General features: G+C 42.9%; 2 protein-coding genes across 8 annotated transcripts in view; both read left to right on the top strand.

The window, feature by feature from the left end:
• HIPK3 (homeodomain interacting protein kinase 3) overlaps positions 1–4,664 on the top strand; it is a 104,112-nt gene extending 99,448 nt beyond the window's left edge. For all 4 annotated transcript variants that reach the window (XM_030484984.1, XM_030484983.1, XM_030484981.1 and 1 more), the window contains one exon: positions 603–4,664. In XM_030484984.1, the coding sequence (XP_030340844.1) occupies positions 603–1,079 (477 nt within the window). In that variant the 3' untranslated portion in view covers positions 1,080–4,664. The remainder of the gene's footprint in view (positions 1–602) is intronic.
• A 5,286-nt stretch (positions 4,665–9,950) lies between these two features.
• KIAA1549L (KIAA1549 like) overlaps positions 9,951–24,261 on the top strand; it is a 121,540-nt gene continuing 107,229 nt past the window's right edge. Inside the window, exon 1 of one of the 4 annotated variants that reach the window (XM_030483796.1) lies at positions 9,951–10,380. In XM_030483796.1, the coding sequence (XP_030339656.1) occupies positions 10,200–10,380 (181 nt within the window). In that variant the 5' untranslated portion in view covers positions 9,951–10,199. The remainder of the gene's footprint in view (positions 10,381–24,261) is intronic. The other 3 variants (XM_030483795.1, XM_030483797.1, XM_030483798.1) reach the window with 3 other exon arrangements.

Raw genomic sequence — 24,261 nt, 5'->3', positions numbered from 1 at the left:
TAGATGTCCTGTGTAGTTTGAAGTGTGCAGCATTTAAAGCGAGTAATTGATTTTAAGTCTTTCTGTTTGTAACTTTTACTGATTGTCACATCTTCCTGTGATCACAGCCCTAGACTTCTGTTTGCCTAGTTGTCTCAGATGTTTTCAATCCGTTTATTATTTTTTCTGCTCTCCTCTAAAATTTCTCTCCTATTTGTCCTCTTTGTGCCTCATTATGGTGCCCAAACTGAATGCAGCACTTCCAATTGATGCCAAGCCAGTGCTGAGTAGAGTGGAATAAGCACCTTGCTCATGTGATACATGGTATTTCTGTTAAAACAGCCCAGCATGGCATTTTATCTTTCTTTTCTCTTCTTTTTTTCTTGTTTGCAAGAGCATTACAATAACTTGTGTTCCGTTCACCATCTCTTATTGTCAGATTTCGTCTGTGCTACTATCTAAATAGCTAATAATTTTTTTTTTTTTTGTTTGAGCATTTAATTATTCCTGTCTCTATATTTCTCTTGATTTTAAGTTAATTAGTTTTAGTGCATTCTTCAGTTTTTTCAAACTTTCTTTATACTTAGAAACATTAAGACCTGCTTATTTCTCTGTGTGGACAGGTTCAGCACTTTGGATCTGGGCCGCAGGAGTGGAACGGGAACTACGCTCATCGGAGGCAGCAGGCATACATCCCGGCCAGCGTCGCCGGCCACGCGTTCTCCCTTCCTCAGGGAAGCCCGAACCACGCTGCTGTGCACGCTCACCTCTCTGGAGGTCCCCACCTTGGAGGACAGCCTGCTCTTCTCCCGTACCCGTCGCCAGCACCCCTTAGTACTGCTGCACCCGTTGCCCACCTCCTTGCCTCGCCGTGTACCTCAAGACCCTTGTTACAACACCCAACGTACAACATAACTCATCCCAGTGGTATAATACACCAGGTTCCAGTTGGCATAAATCCCCGTCTCTTACCTTCCCCAACCATTCATCAGACTCAGTACAAACCAGTTTTCCCACCGCATTCGTACATTGCAGCATCACCTGCTTACACAGGATTTCCTCTGAGTCCAACAAAACTCAGCCAGTATCCTTTTATGTGAGAACTCAAATACAATCTGTTGAGGAAGCTCAATGATACGGAAGTTTGATTTAAGAAGAAACATGGTATTTATTAAATATTAGCCATGGCACAACAGGAAAATTATTTTTTTTTTTGAATCATGTAGACTTGGGTGCAATTTAAACAACTCTGAGCTTTAAAAAAACTCACTTTTAATGTGTTTTGCACATTTGGTATAACTTGTCTTTGGTCATGTTATCTTCTTATATAGTAACTTTAGACAGGTGACTTATGGGAGCAGAAACCTGGTTTTGCTCCTGCTATTTTTTATAAAATTGCCTTCTAACTAGTGCAAGACACGTCTACATTTGGGAAGCCATTCAGTGTACAGAACCAGAGCAACAGATGCACATGTGTCAGCAGTACAGTGTAGAAGTAACTTGTTTGTATCGCGTATCTTGGTGTTTAAATGTCGAGTCACTTATCTAAGAGTTGAGCTGTTTTTCACATTGCATGTGTCTTTTGCATGGGTGAAAAGAAAAAAAAAAAAAAGCCTAAACATTGCTCTTAAATGTTGTTGTCCTAATAATCTCAGCTGCATTGTAAACTGTTCCCACACATAGTGCCTTAAATATTTGAGGTTGTTAATGTTATTACTTACATATAAATGTTGAGGACTGCAGCACTTAAAAATTCAGATCTGCTGATTTTTTGGTAGCGTAATGCTCATTTTTTGGGTTTTGTGTGGTCTGATTTTAGTATTGGGTGTGTTTTCCTTACCGAGAAGGCAGCATGTTTTGCTGTAGCTGAATTTTGCTGTCTTTTCCCCCCCCACCCCAGAATGATCTAGCTTCAAGACAAGCCTTTAGTAGTGCTTAAGAAAAGTTGATTCAGTAGCTATTGAGTAGTGACACACAACACAGTATTTCATACTGGTAAATGGAACTGCAATACAGCCTAAGTAGTTTATTTTACGAGTGTTTGTCTAATTGGATATAATAAAACATTTAGAGGTGCGGTAGGCATGACTGACTAGCTGAGGAAAGGAGAAGCCAAGTGCTCATTGATCCATGATGTGGTTTCATCTTAGCTTGAGCAAACCATGCAGTATTTAATAACTAGTAGCAGAATATTTACTATTGAAGCTTGAAAAGATGTGAGTTCTTTGTGTGCAATCTTTCATTTATGCATGGGAGAGATTTTAGTCTTTTGACATGATGGTATTTGTTTTAGCCTGCTGCGGGTGTTTGCTTATTTAATACATTCCGTCAGGGACGTCACTTACATGCTTTTTGCATTACTTTTTTCCTTAGGAAGTGTGTCTTTTCGAGGTTTTTTTTTTTCCTTTTGTTTGTTTTGTTCAAATGAAGTTGCTTTTGCAGCACCAAAGACTTAATCATCCATTTCCTATAAAAGGTAGCTACTTTTTCATAGACCTCAAGTATCCTGTAGTGTAGAGATGGGATTTACAGAAGGTATTAAGCTGAGGCTGTGTTTTAGCTTATGGGCAAGTAATAAATTGTATCATTTATCTTGAATGTATCATAGATAAGCTGCTATATAATGATTGCCACTTCAGATAGCTGTGAAATTAGGTGATTAACTAGTTCTTTCTTAGCCTTCTAATTTCTGTACAAGTCTAATTACATGAAATAGAAGCCGGGTTTTGGGTTTTGTTTTTTATTTTTTTTGTTTTCATGTTTGAAGTGTCGTAACTACTATACTGTAAATGATGGAAGATGATTGCATATGTTTTTTTGGGGTGTGTTACTTGCATCAGTATTTTATCTCCATTAACTTTGAGCTCATCACTGCATATAAGTGGATGTATTGATGTAACTTAATTTTTTTATGTTTTCATATTGGCATTGTGTAGACACTTCAGAAGCTGCATCTTGCAGGCTTGACTTAACTTTTTTTTAAACAAAATCTGGAATACAATCCTTGCAACGTTGACTGGAATAAGAGTGCAAAGCATTTGAGTTTAACTCTGTCAATAAGCTAATAACTGGTAATCTTTTTCTTTACTCCACTAACGCAAGCAGTGTTTTATTTAATGAATGTCTGAATGAAATAAATGTGCCTACATTTGATTTATTTTTTAAGTAATAACTAAAATACAACAGTATTAGATCATAAAAAAATAATAAAAATACCAGCAGGACATTTTTAATCACACTGAAAATCAAGAAGCCTAACTTTTCCCAAAAGTTTCAGTGTTTTTAGTAATCAACTCTATGCATTTTGTACTAGTGTGTGTATATAAAGTATACATTAGCAACTAGGAGTATCCTGATGAATTTGAAATCTTATCAACACATACAAAAAGCCTAAATATAGGGAGTCAAGAAAATGCTCAAATTGGATATCCACCTTACCACTTCAAACCTGTGCTGTATGGTCCAGCAGATAGTTTTCTGTTCACTCCCTTGTGTTGGGAAGCGATGTGGCTTTGGTGCTCGCTCCATTGCAGGCAGTGGACACACCAAGAAGCACCAATGCAAATGGAGTAAATGAATTTTGTATTGTGATTACAAAAAAAAAAAAAAAAAAAAAAAAAAGACTACATGTTTTTTTCTGGGGCCATGGGGATTTTCACTGGTCTGATGTATTTACTGTACGTTCTTTTTACTATGCTTAAGGTTTTAAGCTAACGCGCTTGTTAAATTGACACAATTATCTGTATATCACAACAGAATCCTAGCGTACGCAGGACAAAGTTGCTGTAAATGTGCCCCAAATTCCATCTGCTGCTCTTCCGAGGTATTGTCATTTTAGAAATGTCTGCATTTCAAAGAAGGAACTATTTGGGATCCCATCACAGCTTAAATTCAGTGTAAGGGGTGACTTCCCTCACCCTGCAGTACACTCTGAGAGCACGGGCCCTTGTCATTCTGCAAGGGTCCGGGGCCCGTCTGCAGAACAAAAAACTAAAGCAGCTTTCAGGGTGAGGGCCTTTTCTGTGGAAAAAAGCCATCCTCTGGGAAGCGGTTCTACACCTTACCCTTCTAATGCCTTTTTTAAATAAAACACTGCATGACTCCGGAATCGCATATTACTTTAATTTGCAAGATTTTATATGAATTTCTTGTGTTCGGTTTTTAACTTTACTTCAGGGTGTTTTATTGGTCAGATATGCTACTGTATTAACTTTTTTTTTTGTTTTGTTTTAATTTTTAAAGTTTCTGTTTTTACTGCTAATTAACTCGGTTTGTGTTAAGTAAAAGTTAAATCACACACTGCAAGCTGTAGGAAGACTTGTTCTAGAAATACCCAGTGCTAGAGACTTGATTAATAAGTTTGAACTGTTACTGTTTAACAATTTGTAGACTTGTGGCTTTTTTTTTGCTTTGGGTTTCTATGCTACACTAGTTTGCCATGTAGCAATTGCACTGTGCAATATTACAATATGAGGACTGGGAAAATTTTTTATGGATGTAATGTCTCTTACAGTTTGCGATAGTATTTCTTTCTAGTTCTCAGTGATTTAAATGTGACCAAGCCTTCTGTACTTTGTCACAAAAAGCGGGTTTTCCAGGTGACTATTTTGGTGAGTGTCAAAATAAGAATTTATGGTGTATTACTGTCAAGATTCACTTTGAATTAAAATATATATTGCAGCAGATGACTTTTCGTGGCTTTCATTCTTTGCTGTGTCACATCAAGGTTGGATTAAGGTGTAAGTGATGAAAATTCACAGGGAGGGCTCTCAAATTCTGATCTAATCATCTGACTAAGCTGCTCTTCTTTCAGAAAGCTTAAATTTTATTAGTTTTCAAGGCTTGCTTAGGAGGAGCTTGAGATTCTGCCTACAGCATAGCCAAACCTTGAAGGTTCTTTGTCCTGGATGTCCCACTTTTATAACCCTTAGAAAAAGGTTGTCTGGCCCAGATACCAGCAGATACATCGCTGCTGCCAAAGGTCATACCAACCCTGTGGCACCTGCTGCATGGCCAGCAGGAAGGTGCCCCACTGCCACAGATGGTCCTGGGCAGTGGGTGGCTCTGCATGGCCTGGTCTGGACCAGATGTCTGTGGAAGGTATGTTTGTTGGTGCTGCTCCCAGCCAAACGTGCTCATTCTGCCGTGGGGTTACAGTGCTGAGTGAAATGTACTGTTTTGGAAGCTGCCATAGAGCAGGCTGTTGAGTACAGGTATTTCTGACATTGTGTGGTTTCTGTGCTTCACATCGTATTTGAGGTGCTGGCATAAATGAAATGTAAAGAACTGAAATGACAGTGCAATGTACTTTTGGTACCAGAATACTTCAGAATTGGCAGAAAGCTTTACTTTGTTAAATACGAGGTGCTGCAGACGCTGATCTTTCGCAGCTGCTTGCTCAGCAATGCAAGTTGGTCATGCTGTCTGCAGAGCTTTTCCTGAAGCACTGGAACTTAGGCTGCATAAAACCACATCTGTCCACATTCTACAGACACCTCTGTGAGATGAGAGTAGATTCTTTTTCATTCTTCTCAGTCTCATGTATCATTGGCTTTTAAATGCGTGTTGATATTGGTATCTATATCCCACATTTCCCCTAGCAAATATGCCAGCGTGAAGTACACTTGGTGTTCTTTACACTCTGGTTTTGGCAGCATCTGACAAACAAGGCACCCTGAGCCTTTTGGAGGGAATATGCTCCCTGTGAAGTCCTTTTTGTTCTCCCTGTCTATTAGTAATAATGACTGTCTCCTATGCTCCTTCCCATCCTGTGGAAGGATAGGACTAAACCAGACAATTGTAAATAGTCCTGTCTCAGCGGCCTTTAGGATGACTAACACTGGTTTAAACTTCGGTAAGTATTTTTCCTGTCATGAAATGTGAAAGACAAATTTATACTGCAGTTATGATAGCAGATTCATTCAAAGAAAAGCTTTCAGAATCAATGGGGCTGTCGCATGCAGCAGATTTGCAGCAGGACAAACGGGTTCAGGATGATGCTCTCTTTTCTCAATGAATCAGCTTAGGCTTTCAGCTGGAGAGATGACCAGTCTCTGGGAGGCAACAGAGAAGCTCCTGGTTGGTGTCCCTCACAAAGCAGCCCAGTCCTGACTATCACAGTTATTCATGTTGATCACCACAACTCACATGTGCCGTGGTTCAGCTCCTGCCATGAGTTGAGGCAGTGTGAGTCAGGGATTCCCTGGGGCTCTGCAATACTACTGCTCCCTGCTTTGAGAGCTCTAACTTCCCCATCGGCCTGTAATGTTCGGTGTGCATGTCTTGTGTGGTGCAGAGCTCTGGGCAGCACCAGAGAATTGCTGTAGCCCTTCCTGCCTCTTCCCACATGGAATGACACAGTGACTGAAATGACTGTGCAGGAAGGTGCATGAAATCATGAACAAGGTTTGGCAGTGGTCAGTGTTGATGATACCTACCTACCTTTCACCTGTAAGAAGGTTCATTTTATCCTGGGAGCAGGGGGTACATGCTCTAAGCAGATTCATATAATTCTAGCTGACCCCATCTTGGGAAGCAGCACTGAGTATTCTTTGTTAGAATGGTGAAACTTCATGCTGAGAGGCTGAAATACACATCTGAATGGAGTCTTGTCCTTAAATCCTGAAGTAGCAGGTTAGGAGCATCTACACCCTGTTGGTAGAGGTGCCTGGAGACTGCACTCTGGCATGAGGTGTTTATAAACTTGGCTTGTTCATTCATCGAAATGAGAAATGCGAACAGTGTCAAAGGTGGAGACCATGGCCTGCTGCCTGCTTCACAGAGAATCACAGAATCACAGAATCAACCAGGTTGGAAAAGACCTTTAAGATCATCAAGTCCAACCATTCCCTAGCCCTGCCATGTGCGCCACTAAACCGTGTCACTAAAAGCCTTGTCTACACACTGTTTGAAGACTTCTAGGGGTGGTGATTAGATGCTGCATTGCCACTTCACTCCCTCCTCACCTATGGGTGAGACTCATTTATGGGTTCCGTCATAAAGATAAGAGTCAATGGCTGTGTCAGGTCTACTGCGAGCAAGCAGTGTCAGATCTAGGTTTTTACTCACCATTTCAGCCAAGGTCCCATGGGCCGAGGTTTGCTGAGGTGAGTTGGTCCGGAGAGGGCCCCTTGAGCACCAGAGCGTGTGGAAAACGCAGCGTCCAGGAGCGGAGTCTGGCTCCTGAAGGACCGTGGCTGCAAACGAGCCGCGGGCGCTGTGAGGGCTCGCCAGGAGCCGGCAGGGCTCCCCAGCAGACAAAACACTCCTCTGGGGAGTGCAAGCGGCCGGCGTGCGGGAACAGGGCGGGAGCAGCACGTGGTGCCTCTGGCAGCGCGGGGCGCGGCAGCTCGCTCAGGGAGGGCCCGGCAAGGGTGAGGTGAGCTCAGCCAGCGGCCGTGGGGAAGGGGCTCTGCGGTGGCATCCTCTCGGCAGAGAGCAAGGAAAACTAAGTCCTCTCTGCTGACCAGAAAGGATGTGTTGTTTCATATCTTCACTGATGATCTGGACGAGGGGACCTGATGCACGCTCAGTAAGTTTGCAAACGACACCAGGCTGGGTTTGAGCGTTGATCTGCTGGAGGGTAGGAAGGCTCTGCAGAGGGATCTGGACAGCCTGGGTCGATGGGCTGTGACCAATTGCATGAGGTTCAACAAAGCAAAGTGCCGGGTCCTGCGCTTGGTCCTCAACCACCCCTTGCAATGCTACAGGCTTGGGGAAGAGCGGCTGGAAAGCTGCTCATGGAAAAGGATCTGGAGGTGCTGCTTGACGGAGCTGAACATGAGCCAGCTTGTGCCCAGGCAGCCAAGGGGGCCAGCAGCATCCTGGCCTGTATCAGCAACAGTGTGGCCAGCAGGGCCAGGGCAGCGATGGTCTGCCTGTACTGGGCACTGGTGAGGCTGCGCCTCGAGTCCTGTGTTCAGATCTGGGCCTCTCACTACAGGAGAGACATTGAGGTGCTGGAGCGGGTCCAGAAAAGGGCAATGGAGCTGGTGAAGGGTCTGGAGCGCAGGTCTGATGAGGAACAGCTGAGGGGACTGGGGTGTTTAGTCTGCAGAAGGTTCGGGGGGGCCTTATCACTCTCTACAGCTACGTGAAAGGAGGATGGAGCCAGGAGGTGGCTGATCTCTTCTCCCGGGTAACAGGTGATAGGAGAAGAGCTGCACCAGGGGAGGCTTAGATTGGATATTAGGAACAATTTCTTCACCGAAAGGGTGATCAGGCATGGGAACAGGCTGCCCAGGGCAGTGGTGGAGTCACCATCCCTCGAAGTATTCAGAAACCTTGTAGACGAGGCCCTCAGTGACATGGTTTAGTGGTGGACTTGGAAGTCCTGGGGTAATGGTTGGATTTGATGATCTTAAAGGTCTTTTCCAACCTAGTTGATTCTGTGATTCTATGAGAATCGTGTTATGACAAAACCTAGAAAAATATGAAAATGATGAAATGGGTTTACACGGGGCTCCCTGAAGGTAACCAAAGGTACCACCAGAGGGCCCTGCACTAAATACCTTTCCCCTAACTAAACCAGAATGAGCAGTAAGCTAATCCATTTTACTGTAATGATCATACAACTGCCATCTTTTTCTCTGTGGATAATCATTAGCAGTCATCATGTGGAAGCTAATTTTGCATAAAGTGAATTAGCAATTTTGGGGAAAAGTGAGTAAAACGGCACAAATGGGACATATCAGTAGCTGAGTAATTGCATTGGTGACAGTCAGAGTGGGCTGAACCAGTCGGATAAATATGTAATTATGGGTCATCATGACTTGGGGGATGCTGCGAGTCGCTGGGTAGCAGGATGCCAGGCTGGGGCGAGCTGATGCTGAGGCTTGCTGCGTCTCAAACCTGGCTTCTAATAATTTATCAGAAAGAAAACTTCTTTCCTGCTGCAAAGGCTGGAAGGCCCAGGATGCTCTCCTGCATGTGGGCAATGCTGCACCCTTTTAGAATCAGCTCTTGGGGTCCTGAAGCACATTCTGCCCCAAGCCCACCTTCACTTTGCTCCTCCTCCCACCACCATCCTCTGTTACCCACAGATATTATCTGGGAACTAAAACGAATCAAGGAAACGGTACAAGGAAAGAGATTATATTAAGAATTCACACTACCTCTGCTGAAAATGCTAATTATGGAAAACAGTAAATGAAGTGCCATGAGTTTGGCCTGACTGTGGCTGAGGCAGCTTGTGCCTCTCGCTGGGGCTCACCTCCTCTGGCATCCACACTACGTTTTATGTGCCAGTTGGTCTCGTAGTGAACCTTTAAGCATCATAGAGGCAAACCCCTGTACTTTGGAGTTCTCCTTTCACCCCGGAGGTGTGAGCATGGTCACGGGCAAGCAGAGAGTGACCAGGCGAGTGAGTGCAGGAGCAGGGTGGCAGAAGACCTTTCCTGTGTTTGTACACTGGGTGGCTGAGGATGTAGCTACCAATGCGGTCAACCCCTGCAGTACACTCCAGCTGCTCCATTCTCAGAGCTGTTCTTGCACTTACAGGGCTTGGGGTGCCTCACAGGAAGAGGTGCTTCCTGGCACCCCAGGCAACGAGGGCCACTTCTGGACATGTCCTGGCCTGGAGCCTCGCGTGTACATTAGCTGGCAAAAAACGGTTCCCAAGGTGAGCAGAAAGGGACTTCTAGTCGCAAGAGCGCTGTGAGTGGGTGCAGCTTCACTTACACCTAAAAGGCAGTGCTGGGCACGGTTGCTTCAATAACCCGTGGTGGGGATCAGGGTATGGCACCCAGCGAGCCCGCGCAGGCACACAGAGCAGCGCCTTGGACCGTGTCCCCCGTCTGCTGCGGCCCGCGATGGACAGCGCCCCGCTCGCCCTGCCCTGCGCCTGCCCGGCCTGTCCCCGCTCGCCCTGCGGGGCGGCCGCGGCTCACCGGGGCCGGGCGTCGGGCGCCCCGCGGGGCGGTGTAGGGGGTCCCCGCGGCCCCGGCGGCGCCGCCTCCGTTCCCCGCCTCCCTGCGCTCGGAGGGCGGGGAGCGGGGCCGGGACTGGCGGCGACGTGAGCCCTTTGTCGATGAAGCTCCCTCCCGCGCCGGAGCCGGAGCGGCCGCGCCGCCGCTGAGGGGCACCGGGCAGAGCCGCCGGCAGCATGCGGTGCCCCCCGCCGCTGCTCCGCCGCCTCCCTGCGCAGCTGCTGCTCTAGAGCCCGGCGCGGCCATGGGCAGCGCTGCCCGCTGAGCCGCGGCGGGGCCGTGCGAGGCGCGGGGATGTGTCAGCGGGCGGCGGGCGGCCGGCGGAGCGGGGCGCGCCCCACGGGACCCCGCGGAGCGCCCGGCACCGCGCTGCCGCGCCGCGCCCCACCGGAGAGAGGCCGAGCGGGCCTGGCCGCGGCCGTCGTGCTGCTGGGGGTGATCGCCGCCGTGCTGCCGAGTGTCCGCGCCCAGCCGGGTAAGGAGCAGGGAGTACGGCGGAGGGTTGCCGGGCGCTGCCGCCGCCCTGCCCGCGGCGGGGGAAGGGGTAGGCTGTGGGAGGGTCGCCGGTGCAGGGCCGGGGGGACTCCCGTCTGCCGGAGCCCGGCTTCCAAACCAGCCCGGTTGGTTGAGGGAGCGAAACAGGCGAAATCTACCCCGCGCCGCGTTACACTGCGGGAGGGGGTGCGTGTATGCGTGTGTGCGTGTGAAGCCGGGCTCTCTCTCATTGTCTCCTGCATCCTTTTTTACCCGCTCAGCTGTGAAGAGGGAATGCTCGGGTTTTCTGCCTTTTCCTGTAGGCAGCCTGCGCTGCAATCATCTCCCTGGCCTTCCTGCCTCACACGCAAATAACAGCTTTTCCTATGGGACACGCTGGTTGGATTAGGTCTCGTTCCTTGCAGAGAAAGAGGGACGGGCAGAAGCTTTTGTTAAACCAAAGGATCGTTTCTAGCGCTTCCGTACGTGTGTGGCGGGGAGGAGGGGAAGGTGAGGAGGGGTTAGGAGAGGGCAGGCTCTGCTGAGATCCGAGCGCTACAGCGCGAATGCAGCTGAGAGCTCCGACAATTTCTGGGTTATATTTTTCTCATTTCCCTTGACTTTCTGAGTCAGGCAGTGTTCTGCACTCTCTCGACTTCTCACAGCAGTCGATATACCCGGTGACCTCAATGCAGAAACCGTTACTGTTGCTAGTAGTTATTTTATGTGCCAGATAGAGATGCCAAATATAATTCTAAGGCTACGCTAAAATAATTGAAAGAGGTTAGAATTGGTATATGGATAGATTAATCCCATGGATTTAAGAAAAGAGCAGGGATGTGGATCCACATTTTGAAGCTGTTAACATGAATGTACAGTAATCATAACCAGTCGGTGTCAGTTTTATAGATATGGTATCATCAGGTTCCTCATTTGCAGGTTGTAGGTTGGTGGAACAGTGCCTCTTACTTCATGACTTGTTCTGAACATGTAAATACTGTGGTTCGATTTATCTCTGTAAGATAAATCGACCTGTGATTGGAGGAATGGCAGATTTTTTACCTTGTTAATTCAGCTTGAATTTCACATGAACTCTGGTGCTATGTCTGAATTACGAGCCGTGAATTCACTCAGAGGTTGCCAGCCTCACAGAACTGAATTCTAAAAACTGAGGTGTTTCTGACAATGCAACAAGACACCTCTTCACACCTGATCACTGGGTTCGGGAGTAGAATGAAAACATTTTGTGTTTCTTCCTTTGTGGCCTGTGCATCTTTATGACACAGCCATCATCTCACTTGGAAGCGAGGAAATCTGATAGCGTTAAAAAACATATTTGTAGGTGTCTCACAGCCTACAGCTATAAAAAAATGAGATGAAAAGCTACAACAGTGCTAAACCAATAGCCTGCATAACATACACAGTGGGAAATAGTGTCACCAGTAGTCATTACCTGGGAATTTAAGACCATCAGATAGTCATGTTAAGGTGCTTAACATAACCTGGTGTAGTTTACAGCTTTGAGCATGACAGCTGAAGTTGCAAGTAAAACTTTATTAGTCCTATGCAACGTTCATCGATAGTTACGATTGCTAAGGTGCATGCATTGGATGTCAATCAACCTGAAAAGATCTGTCTTCCAGTGAGATAGAGCACAGGAAATGCTGCCTGCCATTGAAGTCGGGGGCAAAACATGTAGTAAAGGCAGATTTTCAATCAGTAACATTAGTTTTGTCTAAGAAGGTTAATTTCTATATGTTTACATAGGGTAGGCTATGTGTAGTCCTGGATTTCTGTTAAGCAAATGTGCTGTTACTGGTGTCTATGATTATTACTATAATGTATGTGGTTCACAGAGCAGCTCTACTGCCATGAAGTCCAAGTGGAGTTACATGATGCATTAAACACTGGGAGGAGCATTTGTTGTGCACCGTTTTTACTACAGCTTTCTCCACTGGGGAGTATTTGCATCTATGGGAAGATTATGTCTGTGAATATGTAAATACAGATGAATGCTTGGTTCTTCTGTTGCATTTATATGCAATACGTGGCATCACTGTGTGCAAAGGTGAAGCAGGAAGCTCGGGGTATGGAGGGTAAAGAGAGAAGTTTTGCTGTGGTGCTAGTGCTTCAGAAGACAACTCTCAAATTTCCTGATCCCTGAGATGATTTTGAATAGCTCTGGTAACAATATTTCCTTTGACCTCAGAAAAAATGCAGTGCAAAGGGAAAAGATCTACCTGAAAAGAGACCCTGACAGGATGACATGATGTGCTATGAGGCTTTGGGAGCAGAGAGATTGGTTCTGTCTGTGTTAGGGGCTCAGAGCCAGACCTCAGGGCTCCTGAGTGCTCAGGACACTTTCGCCATCGAGTAGAGAGTGATTAGGTTTCAAACAGCAGATGAGAAGCTTTATTTTTAATTGTAGAAGTATTTTATGCTTCTTTAGCTGGATACATACAAACCTGCTCAGTGACATGCAGAGTTAAGCATTCATTTCTGTGGTACATCATCGCCAGGACCACTGCTTGAATTCAGATTGAAAATAAAATTACATTTTTCACCATAATAAGAAGCACATAACTGTGATTTCTGATGGATTATAGAACAATAAGTGCAAAAAAATCTGTCAAAATTAATATATCTGTCAAGAAAGAGGAAAAGTAATGAGGCAGAAAATGAACGAGGGAACATGCTCTAGCCAGGGAAAACCCCCTTGTGAACCAGAGGCATGAACCATGGGCAACCATTTTCCTTGGGATAAGGAGAGAGAAGCAGATTCTGAAATGGGTGCAACTTTGAAAGGCAGCTATTGAAAGCTGATCTGGTCTCAGGGGACCATCTATCAGCTGGTAAATACACGTGGCACTATTGTTTGAGTAAAGTGGAGGAGAAGGTATGTTGCTCCCAGTCGTGTGGTCCATGAGCTTTAATGAACAGATTAGAGGGGTGCAGGGGGGAGAAAATGTTAAGAAATGTTAAAATACACCTTCTACATTTTTCATCATCCTTTATGCTTGTTTGTGTAGCCTGTTTGAATGATAAACTTGTCAGGGAAAGGTCCATTTCTTCCTGCCTTGGCTGAACATCAGCACAGTGAGATCTCACCTAAATTACCAGCCATTTCTAGAACGGTAAGGACACCTCCAGCGCAGTGGCTGGTTCTGGCAGCCGAAGCTGTGACTGAACAACTCAGAGAGTGCTCCATGCCAGCTGCTATGCTGCCAGTCCCACCTCCTGCGAGCTATGGCTCTTGATGGATGACAGCTACCTGAGCACTGATCCAGCGCCTCTCAGCTCCTGGAACTCCACAAAAACTGCCAGAATTGCCACATCCGGATGTGTAAAGGTTGGTGTTCTCATTGCTGAAGGAGCTGCTGCGGAGGCAAGGACTGTGAGCATCCGGCTCCTCCTCGAGGAAATTGGTGAGGACATAGAAAAAGGCACCTCCTGTGGTTGCTTTCCAGAATTACCAGTCCAGCATTTTAGGAAATCAATAGTTTCAGATTGGTTGTGTTGCTCTTTTAATTTTCTGTCTGATGATCTCAACAGATCTCAGATATTCTGTTAAAGAATAGTGAAAAGTTCAAACAAAACAGCAATCTCCAGCATGGGCTGAAAGATTAGGCTACTAGGAGCATGCAGAAAGATGTTTCTCTGGGAAGAGTTGAGGATTTGATGGGCATGCTTGGTATAGATCCACCAGTCACAAGTTACTTTCTTCCACTACATTCCTGTATCTCAGTTATTCTGCACATTATCTGACAATAAATAATCTGGTTGTTGTATTCATACAGATACAGAATACTTTATACTCATATATACTGAAACAACTTTGATGAAACTGTTCTCTGTAGATTAAGATAAGCACCTGGTATCTCAGATGAGGTTGAACAGTGTCCATATTTTGCCTGTAAGGAATGCTGACTGGCAGTTTGAGACCTGTGGTTAGACAAAAACTTCTAAATCTTGTTTTCAGACACATTCAGTCATCCAATACTGTATTGGATATGTTGCATCCTCCTAATCTGCACTGCACTGTTTTCTGCAATCTCTGACACTTGCTTGAGGTCAGGGTGATGAACAAGACGAAGGGGACTGGGAGTCATTTTCTATCTATGGCATTTTCTCAGTCATGTGGGAATGGTTGTTTCTGCTGAAGTAAATACTGATGATATTTGCATATGAATTCAGGCTTCGATGTCCAAACATGTCAACATTTCATTAAAAAATAACGAGCATTTAAGTAGTTATTTAGTGTTTTGACTTCCTTCTCTGTGTCCAAGGAAGGAACTACTGCACTGGCTGAACTGATCTGCATTTTACTGCTAGTCCTGAGGGCCTTGGGTAAGACACTGCCTTGCTACTAGCAAGGTGGAATAGCACTGGTGGGCTCTGAACATATGGCATTTCTCAATTAAAACACCCCACAAACAACATTCCTACTGAGGGTATTTAGTTAGAGGATGTACAGGATACAGGAAAACAGTTCCTGTATATCTCACACAGAGCAGTTTGCTGCTGGAGTAGTCGTAATGTTCTTGGCACAGTTGGTCTTTGTGCCTGAGGTTGCCTCTTTAATTTTAAGGGTCAGATGTGTGAAGAAAAGGCTAGAAATGATTTTTTTAAAAATCGAGGAAATAATACTTGTATACTTGAGTTGAAGGTGTTCAGTTTTTCTGCCAAAAGAAACAGGAACGGAAAAAAAATCCAGGTAAAATAGACTGGGACAGAGCACGGCAGGCAGTGCTAATCCTGCCTGAGTGCCAAAGGTGCTTGTTCAGAGGCTGTCCTCGGGAAGGCGAGAGCACAGCTCTATACAGGACCAGAGAGGAGGAACTTCCACCACTGTAGCCAGGGTGATACATCTGCTCTCTCTGCAGCCTCCTCTGAGGCTGTGGGGTCCTGGTGTCTGGGCTAAATTACCCTTTATCCACCATTCAGACAAACAGCTTCAAAGTGACTCAGTTTGATGACCCCCTTTTAAAAGGAGGAGTTATTGCAGAAAATGAATAGTCTGAAGATGTAAGTACTACGGGTCCCTTTTGGGTGAAAAGAAATGATTATGTTATTAATATTTAAATAAAAATTACTGCTACAGGTATAAGAGATATACAGTGTGTATAGCAAAATGTAACACACACAATATTTCTATTCGATCTTGAGGTTTAATCAGAGAAAATTCCTTTCTGGATTCTGGGAGCAGAAGGGAGGAAGGAAAAATGAAAAGACCATTTGAAGATGGAAAAAATAAAAATCCAAACTTAGAAGACAGTGCCTGTTTCTACATTTTCTCCACTACAAATTGCTGTAAATTTGAAACTACCTACAGTACCTTGCCTGTTTATCACCTGTTAGCAATACACCAGTGTTGGTCTTTTAAGGGAAGTACCCCAGCTGACTCGTAGGTGTTCTGGGCATATTCTCCAATTTTCAGGTACTATCATGAGGTCTGATGCATCAGCTGGGGAAGCAGCAATAGCTCTTCTTTTGAAATTTCTCCTGAATTGCCTTCATGTCTATGTGTTTTCCTTATTATGACTAAAAAGCCCTTGTGTTGAATGTAGTGATTTTGATTACTCTCTAGGAACGTCTTTGTACACAATATACCTACTGATCATGTGTTTTCCTGAGTGCTCATGCAGATGGCTGGTGATAAAAAATTCCTGAAGCAAGCCAATATAAATTAAAATCCATCCATATACCAGGTAATAAAAAAGAAGCAAAACTATCCTGCATCACTCTCCTCTTTATCGGTACGATGATCTCACTGCAGTGTCTATACCTGAAAATAAGTAAAAAGTCTTTATGACAAATGAATTGTTGCCCTGGGTTTGAGAGGTATGGAGTTTGTAAATTAAACCTTAAATATCTACTAGCTAGGGTACACAAAGACATTCTTACATAAATATATGTAACCTCGCAATGCTAAGAGACAAGTGTTAGTGAGTCAAAAGAAAGGCTAAATGTTTAAATACATGGAAATTAAAATGTAAAAAAGATTCCAAAGGGGTGGAAAACAAAGATGTATTATTTTTCCGTGGTATTTCTTAAACAATGAAATAACTGAGTCCAGCAAAACATGCTGGCAACTGACGTAGAAATGGTAAGAAAAGAGTTGAAAAGTGGAAGTTTATCCGTGGGAACAGTTTGTTACCAAATAGTTGTTCTTTGTTTTGAAAATAATAAAAATGATTCAGATTATGTGATGTTGTTCATCACTGAAGTTCTGAAAAGCTGATTTAGAAGAAACCATTACACACTTGACTTACCTAGTTCTTCCTTTGCGTAGATGGATGTATCAGCTTTGGCAGATGGATGTATCAGTGATGAAAAACTGGATTTTTATAGGGGTCATAGCTATTTAAGAAAGGGAATGGATTCTCATAGTTTCCTATCTCTGTAGTATGTTTTCAATGTGAGGTCTTTAAACTGAAATTTTAGGGGTAGTTTTAAGAAATCCTTAAAACTGATAGTTTTGGTTTTATTTAGCATATTTTAGTCTGGCCTTCCATGACATGGTCATTTTACAAATGCTCTTCTGATCTTGTGGTAAAACATCTTGGCTGGACGACTTTAAGACGGATTTGGGCGTGGTGGTTGTGGCAGTTCAGTATTCTCAGCTCGGTTTGTCTGAGTTTCTTGGTGTTCACTAACTCTGAAAGTCTCAAACCCTATTTTTTGCTTTATATTGAGCATAGCTGCTGAATTAGATACTCACATAAAAGTAGACTCGAAAAAGCTGTCCCTTGTTGACTGGTTGTCCATAAACATGCTTGAAATTGCCCACCTTTTGCTTGTAGTGGTTAGTAACAGAGATGTTTTCAAAGCTGCAACCTGCTGAATTTATCAATATATTCCCCTGTGCGAGGTTTGATATCCAAAATTCATTGCTATTGAAAAATGAGAATTAGATTTTAGGTTCTAAATTGGTTACAGGCAGTGGTTTTTCAGTAGGCAAATAAGCAGGAGGGTTGACTAGACATTTTGTGGGTTTCTGTTCGTGGCTCCACTGCTATTAAGAAAAGCATTATTTTCTATACCTACCTTTTATTTTCTTTGGCTAATGAAACACATATGAATAGTTTATGGAGTCCTGCTACATAACTAATATGAAATTATTGAGTTATTTCCGAACGGATTTTTACCAAGAGCTCTGAAACTCCTGTATGTTTTACTAAGAAGCCATATAAAACAATCCTGTTGACCAGGTTGGGTTGTTCGTGAGCATGTACAGCATTTCCTCTGGTCATCTGAAAGAATAGTGCAAGTTGGAGAAGGCAGTGATCAGCCTATAAGGGATACAGAACATGGAAAAAATTGTGTTGGCAAAAGATTTCTAGGCATTTAGCTCACACTGATGTCAAATTTGTTTTCTGCCTAAGGTGGGCTGTAAGATTTCTCTTTGTTTTAGTGACTGATAGAAGTGTGGCAGCTCTGGGTAGTTTAGTTTAAGAGACTATGCAATCCTAATTAATTTTTTTCAAGGGCTGGGCAGCTCACCACAATTATTGCTAAAGGGCATTACTATCATATTTGGAAATGTATATAATTTCAAAACTGTCCCACTGTGTTTTCTAGCCATCCTAGCTACCAGACTGAGGAGCTCCAAAATCTCTTTTCCATGCTAGATGCTCTTATACTGTGATCAAGTCATGCCCTTCGCTTGGAGTTCTCAGATGGCTCAATCAAAGATGTATTTTCCACATCTTTTGTCATTCTTGTGAGTCCTCTTTGAAGTTTTTCCAGTCTGATGTCCCTCTGGAACTGCACCTTCCAGAGCTGGTCGGGTATTCCTGGTTCATCAGGAACAAGCATTGGCATCAGTGTCAGATATAATTTTTTGTTGTAATGCTGATCTCCCCATATGTAAGAACTGAATTAAGACTATTCCTGTAGGAGTTCCCATTGATCTGATTATTCACCTCTGCTTCCAAGATTTATTTTTTTTTAGAGTAAGTCTACTTTGCAGAGTTTGGTATAATCAAGAGAAGCAAGATTGACAATGCCTGAAGCTTCTCCTACTTATGGAAGCTGCAGGCTGCTCAGTAATATAACCCTTCATCATTGTTCCCCTCCACAGACACTCTTATCCCATGAAATTGGTCGGTAGTCTTTGTTTCCAGATATGTGATCTGATACTTGACTGCATCTGCCTGCCATCTTCATTGTTCATCACCTTCCCAGTTGTCATTTGAGAACTTTTATCCGAGAGTTTTGACTTCTTCCAGGTTACCGAGAGAAATGGTGAGTATCAATCTGAGAATCAGTCCCCGTGGGAGTCTATTAGAAGCATTGCTGCTCAATTTGATCATTTAAAATCTATTACATATGCACCATATTCATTTTATATTTTATTAATCAAAATGTGAGATATAAAGTTGTTGAAATCTAAGAATATTAGATCAAATTTGTAGTCTGATTGATAGAAATATAAAATCAAAGTGATCCATAAAAAAATGTTCCTGGGCATTAATTATTCCATATTCTTTTTGTTCATCATTAATCAAATCCTTTCTGTGCTAATCTAGTCCATCATTGCCAGCAATACCAAAATCTCTGCTTGACAGTTCCCATTTACCCTGTTTAAATGTCACAATATTGTAGAACAAAGATAAATAGTATTCTTTGTTTGCTTTGTCTCCTCGCACTAGGAATAAGGGGACAATCAGCAATTGAGAAAAAAGGGAAAAAAAAAGTCTAATTCAGAACCAGTCAATGCTGCTTTACACTCCCTGTAGCTGTAGGACTCGCTGCCACAAAATGGGATCTTTAGGAACCCCCAAAATGTAAGTCTGGTGCATTCTTTGGTAGTACCCGGCTGCACTGACTGATGGAGACCAGACGGATCCTGTTTGGTTCAGGGTGGCGTTTCCTGCGTCCCTGCATGGACAAACACAATATCCAAAATGTGAATAATTCACACTAAAAGAATATAAATTGTAAGATGTGCATGCTTAAACAAACTGAAGTTAACAAGTTGTACTGCTCATCTGCTGAGCCTTTCAGTGACTAGGACAATGTAAATAAAACACAGTAAGGAATAATCTGGAAGCTAAATAACTGTAGTGTGATATTTGAGTTGTCTATGCCTTCTTAGAATTGGTTTTCCTCCTTAAATAAATGGTAGTTGCTTCAGTAGATGTAATTGTTAGCCAGAAAACCAAGTTACCTGCATTAGTTGAACTGGTGTAGTACTGAGACAGCTGTGCCTCTGCTGTGTGTGGATATGACATTTCCAGGAATACCATGAACTTTATTTCAGTTCAGAGTGGCATCTAATTGTTGTTTTGGTATTGTTGACTTTTCTTTCTAGAAGGAAGTGCTATGTGTATTTTAAGTCTTCTCACTCATGCTTTGTTGAGAGTGAAGACAATAGAGTATATTGATTCATGCTTCTCATAAAAAGTTTGGTCTCTCTTGGTGCGTTTGCTTTTGTAGAAAAATAGTTTGGGAGTAAGTAACTTAAAAAATGCGTACTTCATACCTCACATCATCCACTAGTAAACGATCAGATTCTCAAAACAGTAAGTCAATTTGTATGTGTGAAAGCTGCTGTGAGTAGCAAATTCCACCTTTTCAGTACCTGGGCATGTATCTGGGTGTTCCAGCATGGAACTGGATGTGTAATTCTTTTAGGCACTGGATGTGTAATTCTGCAAAGATTTATTCATTGCAGAGCACCTTCCTCTTTTACAGTCTTTTTAATATCAGAATGTCATTCTTTCTCTTCGATACTATTTAAACATATTAAAAGTTAAAAAACACCACCATGATAGCAATTATATAATGAAAAGTAATGCTCCTTTATTACTTTATTCCTGTATGAAGTAAGACTTATTCCCATTGGAGTAACACTTAGAACCCTTTTTTGTGTCAGTATTCCTCTTGGTGGTAATATTGGCATTTATTCCTGTAAATAATTGAAGGGTTGCCATTTCAGCTGATGCCACAGTCTCCTTAGGGAAACTACTTTTTACTGCACCTTTGATAATTTCCATGTCTAAAGGGGAAACATAACCTCACTTTGGAGCAAAGAATGTACTTTATTTGTTTTCTATTTAATACAAGTGGATTCTTGTAAGTGAGGTGGCAGTGTGATTTGGAAAATGTAGATTAAATGGAGTTTTATGCATGAGTTTATTTTTTGTTCTTAAAATGTATACTGGCAGTGTTGATAGAGTGGCATTTAGATGAGGTTTCCGCCACGTTTTTGTCAATGGTGTATAACAGAGATTAATTTTAAGTACTTGCGAACATGTACGTATCCCACTGTGTTGTAAAACTTAAGAGTGTTTTTGAGCTCACTGGTTATGCTATCTTTGCTAGAGAAAACACAGTAATATTCAAGAAGAGAGATGATGAAGTTACTCAAATAAGTGTCTCCTGTGGCTCCTCCGGCATTTATTGGGGGTTTGTGTTCTCTCAGCTGGGGACCCAGGGGAGTTCTTCAGCTTCTTGAAGAAACAGTAAATATTCTTCCAATATTTTGGAATAAAATAGATTGACATAAGCAGAATTTGCAGGGTAGTGTCTCATTTTTATACCACCTCTTGTTTAAACCTGCAGTTCTCTACCTGTCTTTATGTGGTACTAACACACAGTGTGAGTGAGCAGTGATTTGGTGGTTGGTCTGGAGGTTTTCAGCTCTTCCGTGATGTTTCCGTATGGAAGTTGTGCCGCACAGGCTATGTGTTTAGTTTTGTAGGGCTTCTGTACAGTGTTTTCTGTATTGACTGTCTGTCAATACAGATGCTGTCCCTCAGGTACTGTATTGGCACATGTCAAATACTTCATGGTCTTTACTGGAGTGCGCAAGTGTCTAGAAAGCATTAGTTACATTGCTGCTCTTGTCTGCTTGGGCTTTATTGCATGGCTCCTGATTACAGAGAGTCCAGGAGGTAGAATTATGTATGCTTTTTCATATCATCAGCTTTAAAGAATTAATTTACCTAAACTAGCATGTGTGTTTGCTGCATTGACAGCAGTATTTACATTCAATGAACTCAGGCTTTTAAAAACCATGTTATTGCACATTTTGCTGCTGAAATGTCACACATTGTAGGAGCATCACCAATGCTGAATCAGTAATACATTCATAGATCTTGCTGTTTTGAAAACAATTTTTTTCTTAATGTATTTATTGTGGAACAGTTATCATGGGGTATTCTCTCACTGTAAATTCAGAGAAGAGAGGAGGCACCTATTGATTTTACTGTGACTTATTTCTCTACCCACAGTTGCTTTTGCTGAGTAATCTCAGTGTAAAACATCAATTTTTCATCTCCACTTTATGTTAACTTAGGTTGACTTGCTTTAGACAGTCTGCGTAGTCCCAGTGCTATATCCTTGCTACAAGCTCACAGTGTTAGCCATCTCCATGTAATAGCACTTTTTGGGGAGGCTTTGCAGAGGAGAGGTAATATAGATCTGAATGTATTTCTCCTCAGTGTCATCTTCAAAGAGCGATGCTCTCTGAAGGCCACCAAGACCTGGCCAGCAGCATGGTAATACCAAACATCTCCATAAGACCCAGAGAGGCTGCTCTGCTCTTGGCATCATGGGTCTCCATTTTGGCTTTGTGTTTGTACCTTCACTCAGGCAGAAACACATTGTGCATTTCTAAAATGGCATATTTACCTAACTGGTTTTAATAGTGGTTTTATTTGTTTTTTTTTTTTTTTTCAGGCCAGCTGATCCGTACACTTTGCTGACCATTTAATTTGATTTCTACATTAATTCCATATCACAGAGTAATTAGAATAGACAAAGAATAAGTAGGACTTAAGTTATGAAGCAAAACTGCCATGTGAATTTATTGCCTGTGGTTCTTTGGGACCCAGTCATCTGCTACAACTTCTTTTACTAGCTCCTTCTGACTTTGTGACCAAAACAAATGTAGTGTTTTGTACTTGAGTTACGTTTGGATTCTGCTGCTTAGTTGTTGGCACAAAATGCATAGAGAAAGGGTGGGAGCGCTGACCCTGAAGTTTGGTATACCCAAACCACCAGGGATGCATTACGCAGCCTGCCTAAAGCCCTCTGATACATGGTTATCTTCCTCTAGTCAGTTCACTGAGTGATGGTGCTGGCAGAAATCCTTCACAAAAGTATTATTGACTTCTACGGGATTTTGTAAATGCATCAGTTTTCAATACAATTTGAAAGGTATTGTACAAGGAACATGAGCTAGCATTTTCTAATATTTTGCTTGCTTTCCTAGAGGAACAAAAAACTAAAGCAATGGATTTTACCATCCTTTCTTTTCTCAGTCACAGAATCACAGAATGGTTTGGGTTGGAAGGGACCTTAAAACTCATCTAGTTCCAACTTGCTTCATTCAGCCAACTCAAGGTACCAAGAAATACAAATTAGCTCTTAAAAGGTCTGACCTATTTCTCCAGGCTTTTCTTATTTGAAACAAAAATCCTGTCAGAACACGGTCTTGTTTACATAAACACATGCACACACCCCACAGTCCTCATTTAATCCATGTGCATTATCCTGCTGAGTACTCACTTGCAGCTCTAGGTCCTGTATTTATCACTGTGGCAGTAATTGAAACTTTTCAGCAGCTTCCCACAATGCTATTGACAAAAAAATCTACAAAACTCCCTCAGTGCACATTTTTAGAGAAGACACAAGATTATATTCGGTCTTCCAAACGCCTTGCAGCCAAGTGTCAAACATTCAACATCTTTCTGAAAATAAGTTTGTTGGGTTTTGTTTGGTTGGTTTCGGTTTTGTTTTTCTCTGAGACATTATTAAGAAATTGCTAGCTAGTATCAAGTTTATGGGTTAATCCCATAAAGAGGTGATGCAGGCTACTGGTGCCTTTTCTTTAGACAGAAGAAAAAGAGGACATATCCTGTTGTGTAGTTTTCAGATCAGTGATTTACATTATAATGAAGTGTGATTTAAGATTTTATGGTAAACCAAGATGAAATGAACATAAACCTTGGTGCAAAAATAGCAATATGTTCCAGTTGGAGTGTGCAGAAAATTCTTAAAAGTAAATAGGAAGTCAGGCTCTTGGAAGCTTCTCTCCCTGGCTCATCCCTGGTGCTGCCTCCTGGAACGAAACTAAGACCTGCTCATCACTGCCTGGTAGTTGGGTAAGGGCTCATGAAGGTGCTTCCACAGCTACAAGAGAGAAAAGGGAGGGTGCCAGTAAGAAACCATTCCTTTTCTGAATTTGCTGCAATGTCCCTGTAATTCTCTTGATGTGACAAATTGATGCAGCAACACGTAGTGTTACTCCCTGTGTCCCAATATTAGATGTTTTAGATATGGGAGTAATACTATCCATTAGTGGGGGGCTTTGAGCAACCTGGTTCTAGTGGAAGGTGTCCCTACCCATGGCAGGGGGGTTGGAAGCAGATGATCTTAAGGTCCTTTCCAAGCCAGCTCAACCCATTCTGTGATTCTATGTTTCTATGATAATAGTTCAACTAAGATTTACATCAAATCTCTTATGGGCCATTAGCTGAGGTTTTGCAATATCCTATTTCTTTTCGCATTTGTCCTTTTCGTTGTTTTGCCAAAGAAAAAAAAAATACTCAAAAGTACCTGAGGATCACTAAGGCTCAGTTTTAAAGGTACCATAGTTACTTCAGACAGCAGTGCTCAGTAATTTTCAGTGAGTCAGTAGGTACCAGAGCACTGCCTGGTGAGAATTACAAAGGCATCTAGGTGCCTGCAGTTGCAGGTGGGAGCCTGCGAGATCATGGGAGTAATTTAAGTGCATAAACTGCACTGCCTCTTCAAAGGGCTGGTGGCTTGTCAAGTGAGTAGGTGGGAAGCAGCTCTCATAGCTGGCAGCTCCTGCAAGTCTTACGAGGCACTTACATGCATCATTTGTAAATCTGCCCCTGAGGCACTT

This window comes from Strigops habroptila, chromosome 4 (assembly GCF_004027225.2).
Source record: "Strigops habroptila isolate Jane chromosome 4, bStrHab1.2.pri, whole genome shotgun sequence".
Taxonomy (NCBI): Eukaryota; Metazoa; Chordata; class Aves; order Psittaciformes; family Psittacidae; genus Strigops; species Strigops habroptila.
Note: the sequence above shows the minus strand (reverse complement) of the source record. Positions and strands in the feature narration are given on the sequence as shown.